At 34.7% G+C, this 22,427-nt stretch overlaps 1 protein-coding gene across 1 annotated transcript; it reads right to left on the bottom strand.

The window, feature by feature from the left end:
• Positions 1–22: 22 nt before the first annotated feature.
• Positions 23–19,465, bottom strand: LOC100373617 (organic cation transporter protein-like). Its single transcript, XM_078009053.2, has 10 exons — positions 18,811–19,465; positions 17,533–17,636; positions 16,814–16,968; positions 15,732–15,903; positions 13,312–13,471; positions 12,477–12,550; positions 11,832–12,046; positions 10,759–10,867; positions 5,570–5,779; positions 23–3,866 (listed from the first exon to the last, which is right to left on the bottom strand). The coding sequence occupies exons 1-10, from the start codon at positions 19,177–19,179 to the stop codon at positions 3,737–3,739; spliced, it is 1,698 nt and encodes a 565-aa protein (XP_077865179.1). The 5' UTR covers positions 19,180–19,465; the 3' UTR covers positions 23–3,736.
• Between the last annotated feature and the right edge of the window lie 2,962 nt (positions 19,466–22,427).

Genomic DNA, 22,427 nt, shown 5'->3' with positions numbered 1-22,427 from the left:
CATTCTACAAAGTAGATAATCATGAGATGAAATGTACATAATACAGTTTATTTGAAACAAAAACAGGTTTTCAAATTCAACATTTTACAGAATTCAAATAAATCAGTCAATTGTTACAGCACATTTGCTGACCTTACAGAATTTTTAAAAAACATAATTTGCACATCAAATGTGCAATATAATTAGATTTGTCATTAATTTTAAGACTGGTCATGTACTCCATTGCAAATGCCAATGCGCTAATTAGGTAACGGTATACAAAACTTGCATACGTTCACAGTATTACATGTAAGAGTGTTTAATCTCATTTGAATATTTTGCTAACCAGTATTTATGAGTAATTTATAAAACTCTAATGTGTTCCTGTGATGTCCTAATTATTTAAAATGATTATTGATTTCCTGAGTTACCAGATCATTATTATTGCATTTGCACTTTGTAAAACATCGATCTTTTAACAAGATTAAAAAATGAAAAAATTATGTTTTCGGTAACAAATACAAATTTTAATTCCTGCCATGACCTTTCCACACTTTTCATTTTGAGAGTACCAAAAAAAGAGTCCTAGCCCTTAATCAAAATTACCTTATGTTTAGAAACAAATAAAGCCTTTTAACTCGGTGACTATTGTTCACAAATCTAACTTAACTGACGAAGTGAACTCAAATTCATAATTATGTCACAGATTTGTAAAGTCTGAATGTAACTTTATATTTCACAATAATATAATATTATAATAGCCAATGACAATTGAGGATTAATATATATATATATTAGCATTTATTTTTCAAATTATGGCTTCATGAATATACCACATTTCACTAATTTTGTGCTTCAAGATTGCATTCAGAGATAACTCATAAGCTTTACTGAGTTTTTTGTGCTACATTTGTTGGCATCAATCAAACAATTTCCAAAAAATATTTGATAATTTGCTTGGAACAAATACTATTCACTAGCGTATTAAGAAAAAAAAGTTTAGTGGTCCACTGTTACTCATTTTCGAACATAATCCACACAAAAAACAAATGAATTAATAAGAACAGTAAATGTCAAAAAAAACTTAACTTGATTTTATGGAATGAGCATTATGCATTTATAATTCAGACAAAATTACTGTGAATGATTTAATTTCCAATTGTAATGATTAACCTTTTCACCACCAGATATTCCCACCCAAAATTTTCTGTACTTTTTTCCTATACTCTAAAATAATTTATTTTAGCTGGAATAAATTTTTGCTGAAAAGACTATTTGGGTGTTTTAAATCGAATTTATTTTCACTGATTTTTGATGATTTGAATGTAAAATATAGGAAAAAAGGTATATTTGCTGGATTTTATTTTCACTGAATTATTCCTTCAAAATAGCAAAAATTAATTCCAAGAGAGAAAAAAGTATTTCACAGTATTCTTCAATGTTTCTGGAAATGAACCCTCAAACAATGTGGCAGACTATAAACGAATTTGTAAATTTATAAATGAATTTGTGATGAAAAGAGGGAACTGGTAGTGAAAAGGTTACGGGATATAAAATACCAGAAACTAATGATACAGCTAGAAGCCTCTATGTATGTCCAGCATACTGGCATTGAATAGATATCACAGAACTAGGAGTATGTTAAATAAAATGTAAATATTATAATAAAACTAAAATCGAGTCTCATTCAGTACAATTTCATTAAGATAAGTATTTGAGTATATGGTTAATAAAACCTGTGTTAACGATTTGTAGACTAGAAATGCAACAGCAGGCACCAAAATAAACTTTGCAACTTTTTAATATTCTTAGAAACATTGCTGTGGTCTTTGTTAATGCCATTGAACCTAACCATTTTCACAAGGGACATGTTTAAGTAGAGTACAGTGACAACTGCTCATACTGTAAAATACCATTTTGCTGAAAAGAATTTTTGGACAGTTTGCATGGAGTTTATTTTAAATATAAATTATAGAGGAAAATGTATATTCACTGGATTTTATTTTCACTGAATCATCCCTTTAGCAAAAACAGCAAAAATAAATTCCAAGCAAAAATAAAGTATTTTATAGTAATCAAAAACAGTTAGTAGATAAAACTATGAATTTATGGACTTTGTTTTAAAAAGAAGTCAAATTTTGAGCAAAAGTATTGCATTAAATAATAAAATTGTGAAATAATGAAATAATAACAGTTTAAGGCAAAGTCATCACGAACAATACTAGCAACATTCCTAGGAATATTACAATGTTGCAAGGAAGATGAATACAGCTCAGTTTAATAAAGTATAAGATTGATAACCAATAGAGGGCGCAGTTTTGAAGACAAATTCAAAACATACACCACTGACAATGTTCCTAGGAATAAGTTTTTTCTGATTGTTTTATTTTGGCACCCACTGTAAATATAATATCTAATAAACCTTATAAATTGTACAATCAAACTTTTATCACACGATGCATGGATGCCCACCGGTATCAAATAATTGTTTTTGATATTAGAAATTACAAGAAGCTATCAAGTAAATGTAAATGTTTAGAGTCAGTCACAAAACCAGTAGATGGTATTATTTCAACACTTCAGCATATCCTATATTCTCTAATCGTAGCACATGTAAAATCGGTGTCAAATTAAGACAATATTTTAACGATTCAGCATACAATGAATGCAATAGACCTTTTTCTGTTCACTGGCAGATCCTGTGTGATACGTGAAATACAATGTAAATAATAGGAGAAACAAAAGTCACAGCATTGTAGTGGCGCCAACATGTTGCTAGGGATTTAGCAAATGTGAAAGTATATTTTGGGGTTATTTCCACGCCCAATAATATGCCATACACATTTGATGAAGATCAATTTTGATAAAGGATATCTCCTAGAAACTCGGCATTTCAACAGTGAACTATAACAAGCAACAACTTGGCTGGGATGGCTCCCCTGTTAGCAATGCACATTTCAATTTGATGCACATTTCAAGAAGATATCATCACAAAATGAACAAATATGAGATCGGTCTACTTGAGGTACCTATATATTTAGGTTATATCAAAGCAATCATACATGTTGTTTTTAACAAAAAGTTGAAAATATCATTTTTTACCAAAAATGACAAAAATATTCATCAAAATTAGAGAATTGAAAATATCATCAAGAAGTGAACAAATCTGAGAGAGCTCTACCTGGGGTACCTATATGTATGATATCAAAGCAATCGGACTTGTAGTTTTCAAGAAAAAGTCGAAAAAGTAAAATGTTGACACGGATTATGACAACAACGAACGAGGACGGACAATCACTCACATGATAAGCTCTCTGCTCAACAAAGTCGACAGTTCAAAACAAAATCATTTTTGCAGCAGACGTTCATTCCACGTTTTTCACACATTATGCAATACCTTGCACTGAACGGATAATCATGTATTTTTGTTTTTTTGAAGCTTCAATTAGAGAAGTAATTCTAATAGTGCAGATACAATATATATCCCAGGAATGAACATTCTGGCATTTTCACTGCCTGGCAACCTTCACAGTGAAAACGAAGGCCATGAAGTCCCAGAAAACAGTACTTTGGGATGGTTGTTGAGACTCCTCTGAACAGTGTAACATATGTAGGTAGATTACTTCAATGTTGAGTTTGTGCCGTTTTCTCGACTTTAGTTGTTTTCACCGGCGTTCCACAGCAGTTTGCGCAGAGCCCATAGAAATACATGGTACAGTGATGTGCATCTTAATTAATGGATAATTGATGGATTGCTTTATGTCCCATAGCTAGTGACTGTATTATTCACTGTACTATTATTCAGTAGTGGAGTCGTTAGTTCATCTTTACTTTCTTCATCTTCATCTTCCACTTTTGTGAATTTACTCCCAGGAACATAAAACACACTAATTATGAATAAAAGGATGAATGATATTTATTACAGTGAAAACCACCAAGATGTTGTCATTAAGACTGCTCTGGGTGCTGTAAGATTAGCTGATTACCAACTCTGTTTCAAAATATTAGCAATGTTCACACGGCAGCATTCTATCGGAGCCGAACTACTTCTCCTCCCACGGATTAACAGGAGATTATCTCCAATGCGTTCATACGGTCAGGAGCCGAACGAGAGCCGAGATCTGCCAGAGTTCGATTCAGTTCGATCAGAGCCGAACGGAACAGTGCTCTTGAATAATTAGTGACTAAAAACGATTTTAGTGTCGTGCTTGTGTTTTTTCTTTACATGGCATGATGCTGTTGTGCTAGGAGAAAAAGGAGCCTGAGCATGGAGGTAGAAAAGACAATGACGGGTATTATGATTTAGGTACTAGTATCTCGAATAAACAGGAAATACGGCAGCTAAAATGCGTTTAATACAGCCTTTTCGCTCAAGTCATTGTCATGCAAAATTACCATTTTGTAACTATTCCACAACTGTAGTGATATCTAAACTACTAGGAAGAATCACAGATTCTCTCTATCTATCATAGAGAAACTATGGAAGAATCTAAACCTACCAGGAACACGTCACCGTACCGCGATCGCTTCTACGATTTTTATCTTTAGTGTCTTTAAAAAATTTCCGTTCAGTCGTGCTTTCAAGTTTTTGTCGCATAATTTCGTATGCCATTTTCTGTTTCCCGTTGAGCTAGCAATCTATCGCAATAATTCGTTACTATATATTAGGATGGTACCTCTTATTCAAGCCGGAAATTGCGTGAAATTATGAAAGATGTTGTCTCCGCCATAATTGAAATGAGAGGTTACTCAAAGAAGACGATTGAGAGCGTGATTTCGGCTCCGATGGTTGGGCCCGATGCGTTTACACGATTGGAGTCATGTCGGGACTCAACCCTATCAGAGTTCAACCCCGAGGGTTTAGTGGAGCTGGTCATTTTTGCTGGCTCGAGCCGATGGGCTCCGATAAAATGCTGTTGTGTGAACGTAGCAATTGTTGATTACCAACAGAGTAGACATATTAAATTAATGTCTGTCTGTAATCAACAATATGTGGCAGTTACTGTTGAACATCAAATGAATTGAATTGCTGAAATCCTGAATTAAAATAGATATCAAAGAACTGTGTTAATTAAAATATGTGTTTAATTGCACAAGAATGTTGCTAACTTCACTTTTATTCTTTAGTGAGTTTGAAAATTATTTTCATTGCCAATATTCACAAGGATTATGTGCTTTATTACAAATTATGTTATACCAGTATATCAACATGTTGAAACCGTCACTCTGATTGGCCATTACTTGGCTTACAATGGCCCAGGAATCTGCATACTGTAAAATAATTTCGCTTATTTTTCTCTATTTTCACTGAATGAATGATTTAGTAAAAAAATGAAATCCAGCGAATATACTGTTTTTCTCAAAACTTAGTGAAAATAAATTCACAACCAAAAAAAAATTTCTGTAAAATTCAAGCTAAAATAAAATATTTTACTTTTGTCACTTTTTACAAAATAAACCACACATCACTTTTTTCTTAATATTTGATCAAGATGTGTAGTAGGTAATTATGTCTATTTTGGTACAAAATTATGTAAAAATATGCAAATTTAACACCAAATTATGGCATTCACTTGAAAGTTCTACTTACGTGCCGAATAGTTCTCCCTCTTCAAGTGTTTCTGGTAGTTTTTGTTTGCTTGTTTCTGGCAGTAATAAAGAAAACATTCCTCCTACAATCGATATAATGCCCATTATAATGAACGGTAAAGGACGCCAGTGGGTAATTAACAACATAATAAATGGTGAAGCGATTGTACCAATACGTGCCATTGTGGAAGATATACCAATACCAGCATTCCTAAAAAAAAAAAAAAAAAGAAGATTAATTATAATCAATAAGTTGTCGGCCTCACCATGAAACAAGGGGCGTAACTCCTATTCTATTTAGGTATTCATTAATTAGCATGTGGTTCCTATTTAAAATCAGCAGGTGAGATGAAAATCACAAAATGGACCAGACAGAAGCTTGTGCTGTGATCAAGTATCTCTATAAAAAGGGGATGACTCCCAAAGAAATTCTTAAAGACATGGTCACACCACTTGGTGAGGACTCCTCTTCTAATTCCACTGTGAAGAAGTGGGTTGCTAACTTTAAGCGAGGCAAAGAGAAGATGACCCAAGGTCTGGATGCCCAAAATCTGCCACCACGGACAATCAGGTTAAGGCCATCCATCGCATGGTAATGAATGACAGACATGTCACTATCTGACATATGAGGTATTCACTTGGCATCAGTTATGGCGCAGTTCAAAATGTTTTGACGAACATCTCGGGGATGAGCAAGCTGTCTGCATGGTTGGTGTCCAGAATGTAGACTCCACATAAGAAGTTGAACAGGTTGAAAGTTTCAAGGACGCTTTTGGCCCGTTTCCAGTCAAATCCTGGTAACTTCTTTGAGATTTGTGACCGAAGATGAGACATGGGTTCACCACTTTGCTCCTGAATCAAAAGTGCAGAGCAAACAATGGACACACACGGGTTCACAGCCGCCCAAGAAGTTCAAGCGAATGGCATCAGTCAACAAGGTGATGGCCTCTGTGTTCTGGGACAGCAAAGGAGTCATCATGATTGACTACTTGCAAAAGGGTCAAACAATCAATGGAGAGTACTATGCTTCAGAACTGCGACAGTTAAGAGCAGCAATCAAAGAGAAAAGGAGAGGAAAGCTTTGAGCTTTACATTGTCCTGGAGCAGCAGCACATCTGTCCACACAGCACAGGTGGCGGTGGCAGTGGCAGCAGCAACCGAATGTGGCTTTGAACTCTTAACTCACCCTTCCTACTAACTTGACCTGGCACCGTTGGACTTCTACCTGTTTCCTAAACTGAAGTCCCACTTGCGTGGTCACCGTTTTGAGACTGATGATGACGTCATCCATGCTGTTGAGGCCTATCTAAACGATCAAGATGAAACCTTCTTCCAGCAGGGAATAGGAAAACTGGAACATTGATGGACAAAGTGCATTGAACTTGGACTATATTAAAAAATAGTGTAAGAAAAATCTTCCTTCTGCAACGTTTTATGAGGAAGGCCGAGAACTTATTGATCACCCCTTGTATCTACAATTGCATGTCAATTAAATAGTTCTAAACATATGTGAAACCACTTGTGAAATTTACAATCATTTTCACTAAACATTGGACAATCAGATTGTGGTAAATGTTGATACATCAGAGCAAGTACCTAATGTAATTGCCACTGATTTTATCACCACTAATCAAAACATTATAACTGCAGCATAAACATTTTTGATACTATAGTTGTGTTCACATTACACGAAGTACGGGCTAAGATTTAAGCTGATTTAGTCTTATCTAGCATATTTGCATTTTGGCTAGACCCAATTGCGTCCACGCACAGGGAGGGCCAGTCGTTAGCACGGGCTAAGGGGTGCCATTAGTCGGTGACCTTTGGTAAGCCGCTATTTACGAACGAAACATGGATGACACGCGCTAGGTTCTATTTCTGCTGCTGGCATGTTTCGTTCTAATTTTGAAGCGACGTGCACAGGAACGCGAGAGAAGACTGACCCAACTTATTTGGATGCACATAAACAGTATACAACGGGCGTAACAGAATACAGAGTTTTATTAATGCATGTCGCAGACAGCGAACCAAATTTTTTTTGTCTATGATTGGAGCTGCTGTACGCTCTACTACTACAGCGACCCGATTAGTGTGGAAGTGAGCGCGGAGTAATGACTGGTGGAATAGTGTCGTTATACGAACATGGGACAATTTTCACACCCAAAGGTCGCCGCAGAGGGCGCTTAGCCCTGGGCTAAGCGTTCGCGCATACTTCGTTAGCCCGTGCTAAGGTCTAGACCGCGTCTTAAATTCGGATCAGATTAAACCCGTACTTAGCATTCCTTAGCCCGTGCTAAGCGTTCACGCACGTTTTCTTAGCACGGGCTAAGGAATTTGACCTCTTAGCCCATGCTAAGGAGCTGTGCGTGAACGCAACTAATGTATACCTGTCTGAGTCCAAGGCGCCATTCTCTCTTTTATTGTTTGCGCAAGACATTTCGTTTTTTTTAGCGTGAACAGTGTGAATTCTGACCAGCATTGCTGATTTACAATGCTCTTTGGACAATGGCGGAATATCTTTTCAAGCTACATTTTACTTATTACACAGAGGACAGAATTGTTCCCATCTATGTTAAAGAAGACGAGTTTATGTGCATGTCATATCAAAATTTTGTTGACTATCTCTGCGAACAGATTGCTTTTTTAAGGCAAATGCAGGCTATTTGTCTGCAAATCATATAAAAGGAAATACAAGTGAATATATATTGTCTTAATTACGGTACAAGTTGACTTCCATTTCAGTTCGTATTGACAAGTTTTTGGCTGAAAGCAAATCACACTTTCTCTATCAAAAATTTGACATGCCCCGGGCGTGATGTGATCAATGGCGTCTGCTATAGCAAACTCAGTAAATCTATAGGAAAACTCCTGGTTTCCCCTCAAATACGATTTTATAGACCGAAAACATTGTTCACAGATATTATACTGGGGACTGTATGGTGGTTGAAAAATTAGGCGCACTCCTTGCTGTTGTAATAAATGTACCAAATTAGGTTCGACAATCCTGGCGTGATGAAAACCACAATTATCCATGATTACACAATCTCCCGGTACCAAACAACGATTTCCAACGTGGTCTTCTACATTTACTGCTTCAAAGAAAAAGTTCATCATTTCCATAGCACTGGAAGGTCCAACAATGATATCAGAATATTCGACACCAAATATACTTGTTAGCAGGTTTATTGTGTAATTAACATTAGACGCAAACCGCTGTATTTCTGTCGCCGGTGTACCAATTTCTGCATGCCCGTAACGCCGGTTTCCAGTAGTACGAATGACAGACGCCTTGTCAAACCAGTGCAGCTGTTCTGGTCTAAAATCAGAAATGTTATCGATAAAATCAAGCATTCGCTGTTCGTTAATGTCAGTCGTTGACTTTGCAGCAATTACAAGATCGTAGAAAGCAAAAAATACTAGTATTTGGTCCGGCCATCCATCGAGGGCCATAGGTCCGAGGCGTATGTTGACGTGAGCCTAAAGACCGGCTAAAGTGGTCCGGTATGGCCAGTACGGTTCCTACGGCCTTGAATTATAGGTTTTAACTTTTTCCTCGTCATGTTTAGGTGGTGAATAAGTCCCCAGTAAACCATGGATGAACTGGGGGCATCGTGGCACACATTATCTTGGCGTAACTTTGACTGAATTTCACGCCGATAAATACTAGGCTGTCGCCGTTTATAAAATTCAATATGCTGTAAAATATTGCCAGTCAAGCATGTTCTGTTACCATGTTTTCGTCTGTGCTTCCCAGCTGAAACATCACCGCTAGTAATAAGTTTAGTGCATATATTATTCGCAGTACTTTTCAACACCCTAGTTTGTTATGCAAATTGACTACACGACAGCCAATTTAAGTAAAGTTCAACAATTCTCTGTCGTACACTAAATTGTGTGTCGAATTATGAGACTGCATTTTGTCACCAAATTACATGTACTCCCAACATTCCCGCGTTATATGCTCTGGGTGTCTGGACACACTACTGGGACACACACAAACGTAACATTTTATGTAAATTAGTTGAGTACAGACAGTTATACATTGTATCAAAAATGTTTAGGCTACAGTCATAATGTTTTGATTAGTAGTGATAAAATCAGTGGCAATTTTATTAGGTACTTTCTCTGATGTATCAACATTTACCACAATCTGATTGTCCAATGTTTAGAGAAAACGATTGTAATGTGAATGTGAATGTACATGTGAAATTCAAATTCATTCCTGGTGCTAAAAATCACCAATTCATGAATACCAATATGATGTTTGTATGCCCGAGATATGGGTCTCGTACAAACAAAAAATGATGACTTTGACTGCTGTGCAGACCAATGAATACAAACTGAGACTAAGTAATTACTTTGGTTACTGGAAAGTATCAAAGTAATCGCTGGTGGTAATTAGTGTTACGCCCAGGTCAAATCTTGTACTGGTGATTTACCAGGAATTCAATATACAACACATGGGTCTGATAAAACAAATACAGTGTTTTTTTTCGTAAACCTGCAGCCAACAAAAAATTATGTTGATCTAGTCCAAAATTAATAATGAAATTATAGAGAATTACATAAAGTAAAAATATGCAAAATTATTACAATCCATAACAATATAACAAATTTCCAGCCTGTACAACAGAGATAATATGAATCAATATTTTAAATTGAGCATAGAAATCAAGATTTTGTAACACACAAATTTGTAAAATTGGTGAAAGCTGCTAGCACACGTAAATACAATATACAGAATATGGTAATAGGTAATCATAATCCTTGGTAATTATGAAATATAACCAGATATTTCAACAAAGTACCCTTTGCTTTGAGAGGTATGAATATCTATCATTGAGAAAGGATACTTTATTCGAAATGTTTGGTTATAAAAAATAATTCACTAAGATTACCTGCTACCATTTTCTGTATATTAACAAATTGTAATTTAGATGAACACACTAAAGATCTGTGTGGATTTACTATTTTGTTACTGTAAAATACTTAATTTTCGCTTGTAATTTATTTTTGCTAAAGGAATGATTCAATGAAAATAAAATCAAGCGAATATATCTTTTTTTCTATATTTTGCATTCAACTCATCAAGAATTAGTGAAATTAAACTCCATACAATACACCCAAAAAGTTTTTTCAGCGAAAATTAATTCCAGCTAAAATAAAGTATTTCACAGTATAAACAATTACCTGACACATGTCGGGAAGATTTCTGCTGAGAAGATATAAATATCACCAAATGCGGATGTGACAAACATTTTTCCAGCCATTGCCAATGACGGTGATAAATACGGTATATCTGAAGAAGAAACAATTTGGATGTCAGAAATTAAAACAATCGATCACTTTTATGAACTTTAAAGATCACACATCCAGGTACGTTTTGTTGGTTTAAAAATCAAAAATGAATTTTATTTTATTGATATTTCAACACAATTTTCTAGACTTGATTATTTGTTTTATCAACTTCAGGAAATTGCTTCTGTTGGGCACAAAAGTACATATTAAAATGCTCTAATTGTGTTTGTGACGAAAAAAATCAAATATTTTGCTAACTAATTTTTTGCAATTTTTTTGAAGCTACTACTATTGAAGAGTTTGTTGCATAGATGAAGCTTTTCTTGTGGGATAACATTAGATGTTGCTGATTCACAACCAATTTGGGTTGTCTTGTTTGTGTGATGTCATTGAGCACATTTCAATCACTATTCATGTGGTATACTCAACCAATGAAAACATAGAACATGTTGTTTTAGTAATCAACAGCAAACAGCATTATATTTACATCTAATATGAGGTTATTACGAGGATACCGTAAAGTACGCACGAAGACAGTGCAGTGGGAGTATTGACCGATGTGCAGCGGAGGTCTAGGCAACGGCATACTGTCTGAGCACATACTTTACTGTATCCTCGTAATAACCTTATTATTATACATCTTTTCCTTCCAAGGATACATATCATGGGAATGCCGAAATCCAAAAAGTTTAGAACAGAATCAGCAAACTTCTTTGTGTGGAGTCCGGTCAAACCCTGGTAGCCATGTTTGCTTTTGTTATTAGAGGACGCTTACGCATGTAATCATTCCATATTTGGAATTCGCATTTCCTAATATGGTAGGATGAAAATACCCTGTAAAATACTAGAAAATTATTACGGCACGCTGTAACTTATGGCGTTACGGTAACAGATTTATTGTCATTTTGTGTTACACAGTCCATCCATGTTTTTATTTTACCAGCATACAGATACATGGCACTCACCTACAGGTACACAGCCGCTAGCAATCAGCGAACCACCACCCAGTATCATAGAGCTACATAGCACCCATCGTCGGCCAATTGTATCTAACAGCATCCAGCAAAGCAAGTATCCAGGGATTTCAACAGCACCGGATATCAGGAAAGACAAATATGGATTTAAACCTAGTTCATCTGTATTCAGTGATATCCCCCAGTACACCAAACTGACTGCCATCCTGCAAGTAAATATGCAGCTTGCCACACCTTATTTGTAGAAGTTATATTTCCTAATATAGTAATTCATCATCATCATCTCAGCCTTTCACACCACTGCTGGCGGGTGGCCTCCACAACAGCTTCATTATGTCGTGGGGTTGAACCGTAACTCACCACGCTGGTTCAATGCGGGTTGGTGAGTTGCCTATTGCTCAATCGCTTGGACAACATGGCTGTGAGGCAGGTAGCACGAGGTTACATTTTACCCATAGTAAGTCAGTTTGACCTAACCTGACTGATATAGTAATTATATTTCCTAATATGGTAATTTCATTTCCTTATATGATAATTTTATTACTTAATATTGTAATTTTATTTCCTAATATGCTAATTGCATTTTCTTGTATGGTAACTCCATACAAAATGTGACGAAGTAAATTATATACATACCAATTAAAACAGAGATTTAATGTCCTACATCTCAGGTTGGGTGTTTTGAAAAGATCACACATGGTGTGATGCCTCTGAAAGATATTATAATAGAAGTAAATATACCAGGTTTTCAAACAATATCCCTTGTTCGTTTAGCTGGTTAATACAAGTGATGTTATAGGCTAGTATTATCCTGAAGATGAAGTTTTCCAAAATAAATTTTCAGTTGTTGTGGTATTGCGGTATACTGAATTATTAATCAAAGAAAGCTTAGAACAAGCAGCCTGTTGGCTGAGATAGCTCCGCTGTTAGCAATGCACATTTCAATTAAAAAACAAAAGATATTATTAGAAAATGAACAATATGTATAGTATCAAAGCAATCAGACTTGCTGTTTTCAAAAGAATTTGAAAATATCAGTTTTTACCAATAATGACAAAAATATTCATCAAAATCAGATAATTGAAGATATCATCACAATATGAACAAATCTGAGTGGTCGACAAAGTCAACAGCGGAGCTAAAAAACTGGAAGTATTGGAGGCATATTCAGAATTAATTCGAACAAGAAGCATGGCAACTAATATTGGTTTTCTATTTGAAGTATTCAACAGGAGATACACAGTATTGAAGTTTATAATACATGTACTACCAAAACACTCACATCAAGTTTCTTGTACATCTTATATTATTTGTTTATTGTGTTTTGTACGTAACGCTGTATCTTTTGTTATTGTGACACTTTAATGTGATGTACCTTTCTTGTTGTTGTTGTAAAAAATAATTAAAAATAAAACATTAAGAAAAAAAAAAAAAAAAATCTGTTGTTACATATTGTGAAATATATACTGACCCTGAACACAATTGAATCATCTTCTTCCAATTTTTGCTCTTCGTCAAAAATATTTTGTTGAAGGTTAACTTTATTGCATTTGGCAGCTTTGTGTAGAATAATTTCTGCTCTGTAATATTGCTTTTTTTGAATCAGCCACCGCACAGATTCTGGAATAATCCTGTAAAAAATAACAATCATAGCTCTTTATTCCATGGCTTCGTTTTGCGTAAAGTTGAGATAAAATAAATGTGATTAATAAATTTCATGTTCGCCAACAGGTCACGTCGACAAATAGTTTACTCATTCACACGCCATTCATGATAGTCTCAATGGACACAATTATTCGGGAAAAGTACCAGGTTTCAGGAACCAAACTACCGTACTAAGCACAATTTTACGATTGAGGAAGTGCGGTACGAATATTTGCTATACAAGAGCCATCATCTCGAATCCGACCAGAATCTAATGTATTTGTTTAGATTCAAGCCAGATTCAAGATGGTGGTACTATATAGTAAATATGGGTTAATTAATTGCATTTATTTTATTATCACTTGTACACTAGCTAACTGTGCCCTTAGCCATAGGTCTAACTGTACAAAAATATTAAAATCATTATTCATTCTTAGAATCTTATCTATTCACAGATTAGAGCCTTAGGAATCCATTGTAAATATAAACACTATCTTTACAAGCATGTGTGGTATAAAAATTTATGACACTAAAACATCAAAAATTGTGTGTGCAATAATTTGAAATGCTTGTGTTTTTTTTCACTGAAAATGCAGCTGTTTTTTCGAATTTTCTCAACTAGATTATGACACTATATGGTTGGAAATGTTTGTGAACATAAGTTATGTTGTTTTAGAAAGGTTCCATTGTTGTAAATAATAAAAAATTAGTAAGAGTAAAATTTTTTCTAGACTGAAGGAATATTTACACACAATGCCAACTTGTGGTGAAGTGCATCAAAAACACTTCAAACTCAAGCTATAATATCCTGAGCTATAACAGCAGATTAAATATGTAGTAGAAGGTGAAACATAGTTGGCTGAACTGGATTTGATAAAAAAAAAAATATTGGCAGGCTTATGAGTATCATTGACTCATTATTTTTCATATCTGTACCAACATTAAACACAATTGATATTGGAAGGACAAACGCATAGACACAGAAGATCAGATTTATCAGTTTTTACTTTTGGACTTTGGAACAGGGACTATAAAAACACAGAGGTATCACAGTAAGTGATAGCTCCTATTAAAGAAAGACAATAACAAAACTAATTTTAAAGAATCTGTTGCTACACACAGTGTATTTAATTGTCATGTAAATAAACAATGTATTAAATGTGTGTTGTATAAGTTGACACAAGGCACTTCAACGACTATGGTAGCAAGAGATACTGCAGCAGGTTGGGAGAAAGTTGGACAAAGCAGTCGAAAACTGATTGATCACCAACCTTATGCCATCATTGTTTTGAGAGAAAAACAAACTTGACTCAACAAACCCATCACTGAATTCTATTTTTATAAAAAAGTAATTAATTGTAACCTAATCAATAAGTAATTATTCATGTCAATATATTTATTAAAGTTTCCCTGAATTGTTCTTCCTTGATTTGTACAATTGTTGCATAATTGTTGGCCTGCACCACACTGACCACAAGCTTGCAATAAAGCACCTGAGTTAGATTTCATATCGTCCTAGTTTGGTGCGAGTTATTTGCACTTGTTATATATGTTATAAATTATTTATTAACAGCTATTATTATAAATCAATAACCGTAACGCCATAAGTCACAGTGTGCCGTATATTATCGGTATTTTACGGGGTATTTTAATTCTACCATATAAGGAAATGCGAATTCCAAATATGGAATGATTACGCGCGTAAGCGTTCTCTAATAATAAAAAACAAACATGGCTGCGACCAGGGTTTGACTGGACTCCACACAAAGAAGTTAGCTGATTCTGTTCTAAACTTTTTGGATTTTAGCATTCCCATGATGTATCCTTGAGGAGAAAAGATGTATAATAATAAGGTTATTACGAGGATACTTCAAAGTATGCTGAGCGTCGGTCGATACTCCTGCTGTACTGTCTTCATGCATTCTTTGAGGTATCCTCATAATAATCTCATAATATTCATAAATTCAATCGACGGATATATATTATATAAGCTTGTGAAGTGACATCACAGATTTGGTGGATTAATTGGATGATATAATTTATAAAGATCTTCAAAGAGGTAATAAAACTATCTCACTTGAAACAGAGACAAGTTGGGTTCATAATATAAGTATAAACATGGGTTTGTTGACATTGTTGACTCATTGGGAGTTTTTATTTCAGCTTGTCTCAAGATCAATCATAATGGCCAGTTCATTTTATTTGGAAGAAAAAAAAAACACTTCTTGTCAAAACATCTTTACCTACCATATGTAAGGAATGAAGAGAACAAATACAACACCAATAATGAATTGAATATTTCTCCAGTTACCATGGCAGCCATACGCTACACCAGCAAATGCGATATATCCCAGAGAAAAGGATAACATCATCATCATACTGCAAAACAACCGAGCACTTGGTCCAACTAATTCAACGCCTGTGAGAATGAAACATATAGGCATTATCCATTTCATCACTAGTTCCCTTTTTTATCACAAATACACAAAATAGTCCCAGTTATAGTCTGCACTTTCCTTCAGAAGATTGGGAGAATAATAGGCACATTTTTGAGTAAAAATTGAAAATTGATCCAAAATTAAGGTTCATTATGAGAAATATTGAAAAATAATTATAAGAAAAAAGTGCAGACAAATTTGGGCAGGAAAAACTGGCTTTGTCTTTTTATAAAAACTCACAATTCACAATATTTTCAACTTGTAGTATTCATCTATGTTACTGATATGAGACATATTTAGGGAGATTACTTTGCACAACTCACCTATCACATATCCAGTTAGATATACATCATTGGCAAATGCAGTCAAGAGAAACTGACCAATCACAACTCACCTATCACATATCCAGTGAGATATACATCATTGGCAAATGCAGTCAAGAGAAACTGACCAATCACAACTCACCTATCACATATCCAGTTAGATATACATCATTGGCAAATGCAGTCAAGAGAAACTGACCAATCACAACTCACCTATCACATATCCAGTTAGATATACATGATTGGCAAATGCAGTCAAGAGAAACTGACCAATCACAACTCACCTATCACATATCCAGTTAGATATACATCATTGGCAAATGCAGTCAAGAGAAACTGACCAATCACAACTCACCTATCACATATCCAGTTAGATATACACCATTGGCAAATGCAGTCAAGAGAAACTGACCAATCACAACTCACCTAGCACATATTCAGTTAGATATAGACCATTTGTAAATTCAGTCAAGAGAAACTGACCAATCACAACTCACCTAGCACCTATCCAGTTAGATATACACCATTGGCAAATGCAGTCAAGAGAAACTGACCAATCACAACTCACCTAGAACATATCCAGTTAGATATACACCATTGGCAAATGCAGTTAAAAGGAACTGACCAATCACAAAGAGGAAAAACAACGGTGAAAATGCTACAGCAATACCAAAGATAATGATCAACATTAAACCAATCAGAAACAAAGGTTTTCTGCCATATCTGCAAAATACAATGAAAGATCAAAAAAAATGCCACATACTGTAAAATACTTTATTTTCGCTTGGTATTAATTTTTCACTATTTTCGCTGAAGTAATAATTCAGTGAAAATAAAATCCAGTGAATATACCTTTTTTCCTATATTTTACATTCAACTTGTCAAAAATCAGTGAAAAGTGAAAAAGTCTTTTCAGCGAAAATTTATTCCAGCTAAAATAAAGTATTTTACAGTAGCACAATAATATTTGAACATGTTTGAAAAATTATTTGAGTTATTGCGACCACAAGAAGGGAATAATTTTGAAAGAAATTTCATTTCATCTTGAAATATATACATACAACACAACAATCCAAATTGGTTAATAATATAGCTAAGCTTTAAAAAGATGGAATCAAACTGTTTGAGTTATTGTAACCACCAAAAAAAGTTTACGTCGAACATGACAACAACAACGAGGACAAGGACAGATATTCTTCCCTTATATACCTTTCCATTCACCTATAGTTTGAACAAGGTAATACAAAGATAGAACAATTCAATTTATTCCACTTGAATTTGACTTACATATCTGCTAACTGTCCAAAAATTAAAGCTCCAAACAGCTGACCAGCACCAACCATGGATTTGGACAATTGTTTCATCCAGTCTTTTTCACAGACAAGGTCAAACTAGAAAAGAGAAGGGTAAAGTACATGTGAACTGTATTAATATTTGCATACTTTCAAGAAAACAATGTCAGTTTTGAAGATAATTTTATAAAAATATGGAATATACCATTCACATGTGAATTATAATATCATATACTGTGAAATACTTTATTTTAGCTGGAATTAATTTTCGCTGAAAAACGTTTTAGGGTGTTCAGTGTGGATTTTATTTTCACTGATTTTTGAAGAGTTGAAAAAAAATGTAAAATATAGGAAAAAAAGTATACTTGCTGGATTTTATTTTCACTGAAATCATTCCTTCAGTGAAAATAGCGAAAATTAATTCCAAGCAAAAATAAAGTATTTTACAGTATACCGGTATGTAAGGTAAATGTATAATTTTTTATTTTGTTTAATTGAATTTATTAATTTTGCAATTATTGTTCAAAAGATATTATAGGGCACGTACATCAATACTGTCATCACACAGTACCGGGTACAATTCATCTACACTGGTGCTGCCAGTAATATAAAAGTTGACTCCCATTTTGAAGTTAATTACTTATTAATAGAAACCCTCTTACAAGCTCAAAGCTTGCTAATTTTTTTTTGTGTAATTCACCGAAAGCTACCATCCCTGGCAAAAAAGTGTTTGTTTTCAAATAAAAGATAAAAGGGATTACAAATTATAATTGTGGTGCCTTTCACTAGCTTGGTTAATTAGTCAATACTTTCAAACAAAAAATAATGGCATAACTATTAATTGCTTAAAATTAATGATATTGTCAACTTTAGCCTCACCCATCAAAATAACATTTTATTCACAATGAACAAGGGGGTGTATGTTTTTGTTTTCAAAAATGAGAAAAATGCTGGTGGTCATGAAAAAAACAAAAACATAATATAATAATGGGCTTCAATATACTTCTTGTTTATTACTGCACACAATGGGGAGATTTGCTTGAGTACTTTTCATCACTGTCACATGATTCTGCGGGGGTGGGTGTTGAGGTGGTGGTGTACCGTTAAGTTGAATACTAGTAGTTAAATTCATCAGGTAAATTTTATCAAAATATCATCACACGATTATTTTATTATTGCAAATAATATACTGATATTTTTATTTCAGTTCAATTTATTATATTGACTTTTAGCAACAACAACTTTCAAGGACATACGTTGTACGTGCACTTACCTCGTACACAACAGTGTTTTCATACGTGGATTTGTCATAAACCCATCCATCGTCACATGGTGCCGTGTTTGGATGTGGTAAACATTGAATTGAAGACGACGTAATATTTACATTATATCGGTTACATTGGTTCCACGTTACTTTGTCGTCGACAACAGTATAAGGTATTGTACAGTTTTTTAGCGGAGAGTCGTCTTGATAGGTCTGATTAGGCAGTACACGGCAGTAATGGTCAGACGAGGCACTCAAAAACGTGGGAGCTAAACCCACCCAACAAAGCGGTATAGTGCCAATAAACAACAGAAAAAACTGAATCTTCTGATATCGTCCAAATTCACCCAGTATCACAAGTATTTCTTCAAATTGCATTTTCTCGTGCGAGCAAGGTTGGTCCCTGGTACGGAGGTGGATTTCGTTTTCAATAGGAGAGTATCGACTTGAGTACAGGGTCACTTCTGGCCGCCGGCGTTGGGGATTTGTACAACGCAGCAAGTCATCGGCAGTTAAAGGTGACTACAATGTGTCAGTAACCGATCGCCATGTCAAAAGTTACACTACAACATCAGCACATAAGGAGAACTGGTCCGAAACACACGCAGAACTAATTTCATAGCCGGCAAGATGAACAAAAGCTACGCGTTTCAAAATAAAAAGTCACCTGACATTAGGTGAACAGACATGCGCACAATGCACACAAATGTTACCTATGACCTTGGCAACACAAAAAGTTTTCGCTTCTAAATTGGATTGTTTTTATTTTATACCTTGTAACTGAATTGTATGTATGTCACGGCGCGTGTTCGAATTTCATGTAAATAAACAATATATTTTACACGCGTTGTATACGTCGCTATGAGTCCCATATCGAACAGGACGCGGCGCGACGACTGCCGCCCATTAAAATTCGGCATAACTCTCCAGGTTATGTAGGGTCAATTTAATATTTTTGAAACACAATAATACATTAGGGTAAGCCATACATACTATACATAAATTATAAGAAAATCAATAAAATTATTCCGCCAACTGTTTGGGTTTCTGTGCCTAAATAGTTCGTTTATTGACGCTGTCTGTTATCGTGAAACTGGAGGGCACATAGACTTGCATAAAGTTTCTTGTTCATTTTTTTTGTGTGGGAGTGTGTAAATGGTGAAAGCCGGGTTATCGCGAAATAAACATTAACCAGACTTTCGCGGTAAACCGGCTTTTGTCATTTACACACTCCTATGATATTTTATTTTATTGAAAAAAAAAAACCAAAAAATAAACAAGAGATTATATGCAAGTCTACATTATACCTTGAACAATCTAATAAGCACATTACGTATATTTGAGATTCCTTCATCATTGTTGAAATTACTAGTGCTTGATGTATATGTAAGAGTATGTACTGTTTAAATTTCGATGAAAATTAATGTTGAAGAACGTATCACAGTATTTTGGTAATTTTTGGTAATAATAACTCATTTATTTCATGAATATGTAATTTTAGTAAAGTAATTATATTTAAATCCGGGATTAAATGAACTTAAAGGGGCACCTTCCAGTTAAGATTAATTTTACAACAAATTTACTTTCTGGATTAAAATAACAATGGATAACAAAAGATAGATTAACATTGTAAACAACATAAACAATAGTGTCCCATGATTCTTTGGTGCAATCCAAGGGATTGAGCGGTTCCCCTTTAAGTAGCGAGAGGGGAAACACAAGTTATAGTTTAATTGAGATTAGGACTTTCCTCGCCAGTTACTAAACATGAAGTTATGGCAATACATGTATATATATATGTTTTCAGAAAGCTGAGATATAGCAGAATACGATCTTATATGTTTCGTGTTAATATTTGCTCATAAAATTAGGTTACGATCGTTCCCGTGAACCTCCTAATCATAGGAGTTTTTTTTGTGGGATTGGCCGTTTCTCGGTGTTCTTTTTTTCTATGTTTTTCACTGCTGCTTAATAAGATAATCATCTTTGAAAATGCGTCTCGGAATTTTTATGTGCCTTATACTTCTGGAGATATAGTCCGTTGAACTTTATAGACTAAATTTCATGAACATCTCCATGTTCTCGTACCCACAACTTGATTTTTGGGAATAAACTGAAATTACGCACAAAATGCATCGCGCACAGTAAATTTGGACCGAAAATAAAGAAAGTACACAATATAATGTTTCATAATCCGAATTTTTTTAAAAAATGTTTGTTTGTTTTTTCTAGTTTTTCCACTCTCGCTACCTTAAATAAAAGCAAAACAAAAAAAAAAAAAACTATAGAAGGCGCCATTTTCAGAAAAAAAACGGTGTTTTTTTTTTGCTTAATTATCACATAGTATTTCTTACTAACTTGTCAATTTCCACAATAATCTAAAAAAAACTTCAGAAAACAAGGACCGTGTTCCCTTCACGAAGGGATCGTCACCTGCGCATGCGTGGGAATTAAGTCAATCCCATGTACGCATTGTTAGAGAGGCCAAACATACACACAAATCATCTATCTGGAAATCATTGGGTCCAGTTCAGGGAGGTTGTTGCTGTTACAAATAATTCCCTAAATTGTGCGAGAAAGCAGTCTTCTAACCAGTAAATTCGGACTGTTTCCAACAAAGAAAACAATTTTCTCCTAAGAAACATGCATTATTTAAAATCAAGAAATTACTGAAGAAAAACCGTGAAAAACGCGTTTATTATTTACTGCAATTTATCCTCTAATTTGGTCTGAACAGAGAAATATTGCCGCATAACCATAACTGTTTTTTTTTTCTTGGGATCTACCAAACATTGCGCCCTCTAGTGGCCAATGTGGCGGACATTCTCTGATATCCCTTCAAAACATTCGTTTTCTCTTTTTTCTGGCTTGAGTCATTGACCTTACAGTAGACCTTACACCCTCTACTGGAGGGTCTATAGTTGAGTAAATATCACAGCTGATGAATGCGAAAGTTGTCTGCGGAGGATGAACCGGTGTAAATACTCGTCAGCAACAAATAAATAATAAAACTTCCCACTTTATGCCATAGCAAAATATACTACCCCTGATATATTTACCTGAACCGTAATCTTATAATGCAAATCGAATACGTGAGTAATCATTATTAACAGTGACGACGCTGATGGTTAATATGTTGAATATACAGCAGTAACATACACAGTGACTGGTCATGTGACATATTGATGATGTACTGTTGGCATGGCGAATCAAATATGTCAACCACAACATAATAGGCTCTAGTATGACACTAGAGGGCGCAATGAATGCGTTTGTAAACCTTTTGTAGACCACAATAATAGGACCCAGTCTATGAATGCCCACACTATTTGTGTAGAGGTCTTTTAATAATAGAAAATGATTGTGACCAAATTATTATCACATTGATACCAGAGTTGCTTAGAACCTTAAGATCATGCATTTATTGCCTTTGGAGAGTCTGAGTTTGCATATGCAAACCTAATCGTCTCAAAGAACAATCTGGTGTGTTTACCTTCTTCACGGAAAATAAATATTTTAGAGTGTCCAGAATTTACAGCTGCAGAAGTTACTGTAGCACAATGCATACATTGGACAGAGGGTATGGTGCCCCTTGCTAAAATGAGAGTTGTTATCATCTGTGGGAT

The sequence above is a fragment of the Saccoglossus kowalevskii genome, chromosome 14 (assembly GCF_978046115.1).
Source record: "Saccoglossus kowalevskii chromosome 14, keSacKowa6.1, whole genome shotgun sequence".
Lineage (NCBI taxonomy): Eukaryota > Metazoa > Hemichordata > Enteropneusta > Harrimaniidae > Saccoglossus > Saccoglossus kowalevskii.
The sequence above is the reverse complement of the archived record's forward strand: the minus strand, read 5'-3'. Positions and strand labels throughout refer to the sequence as shown.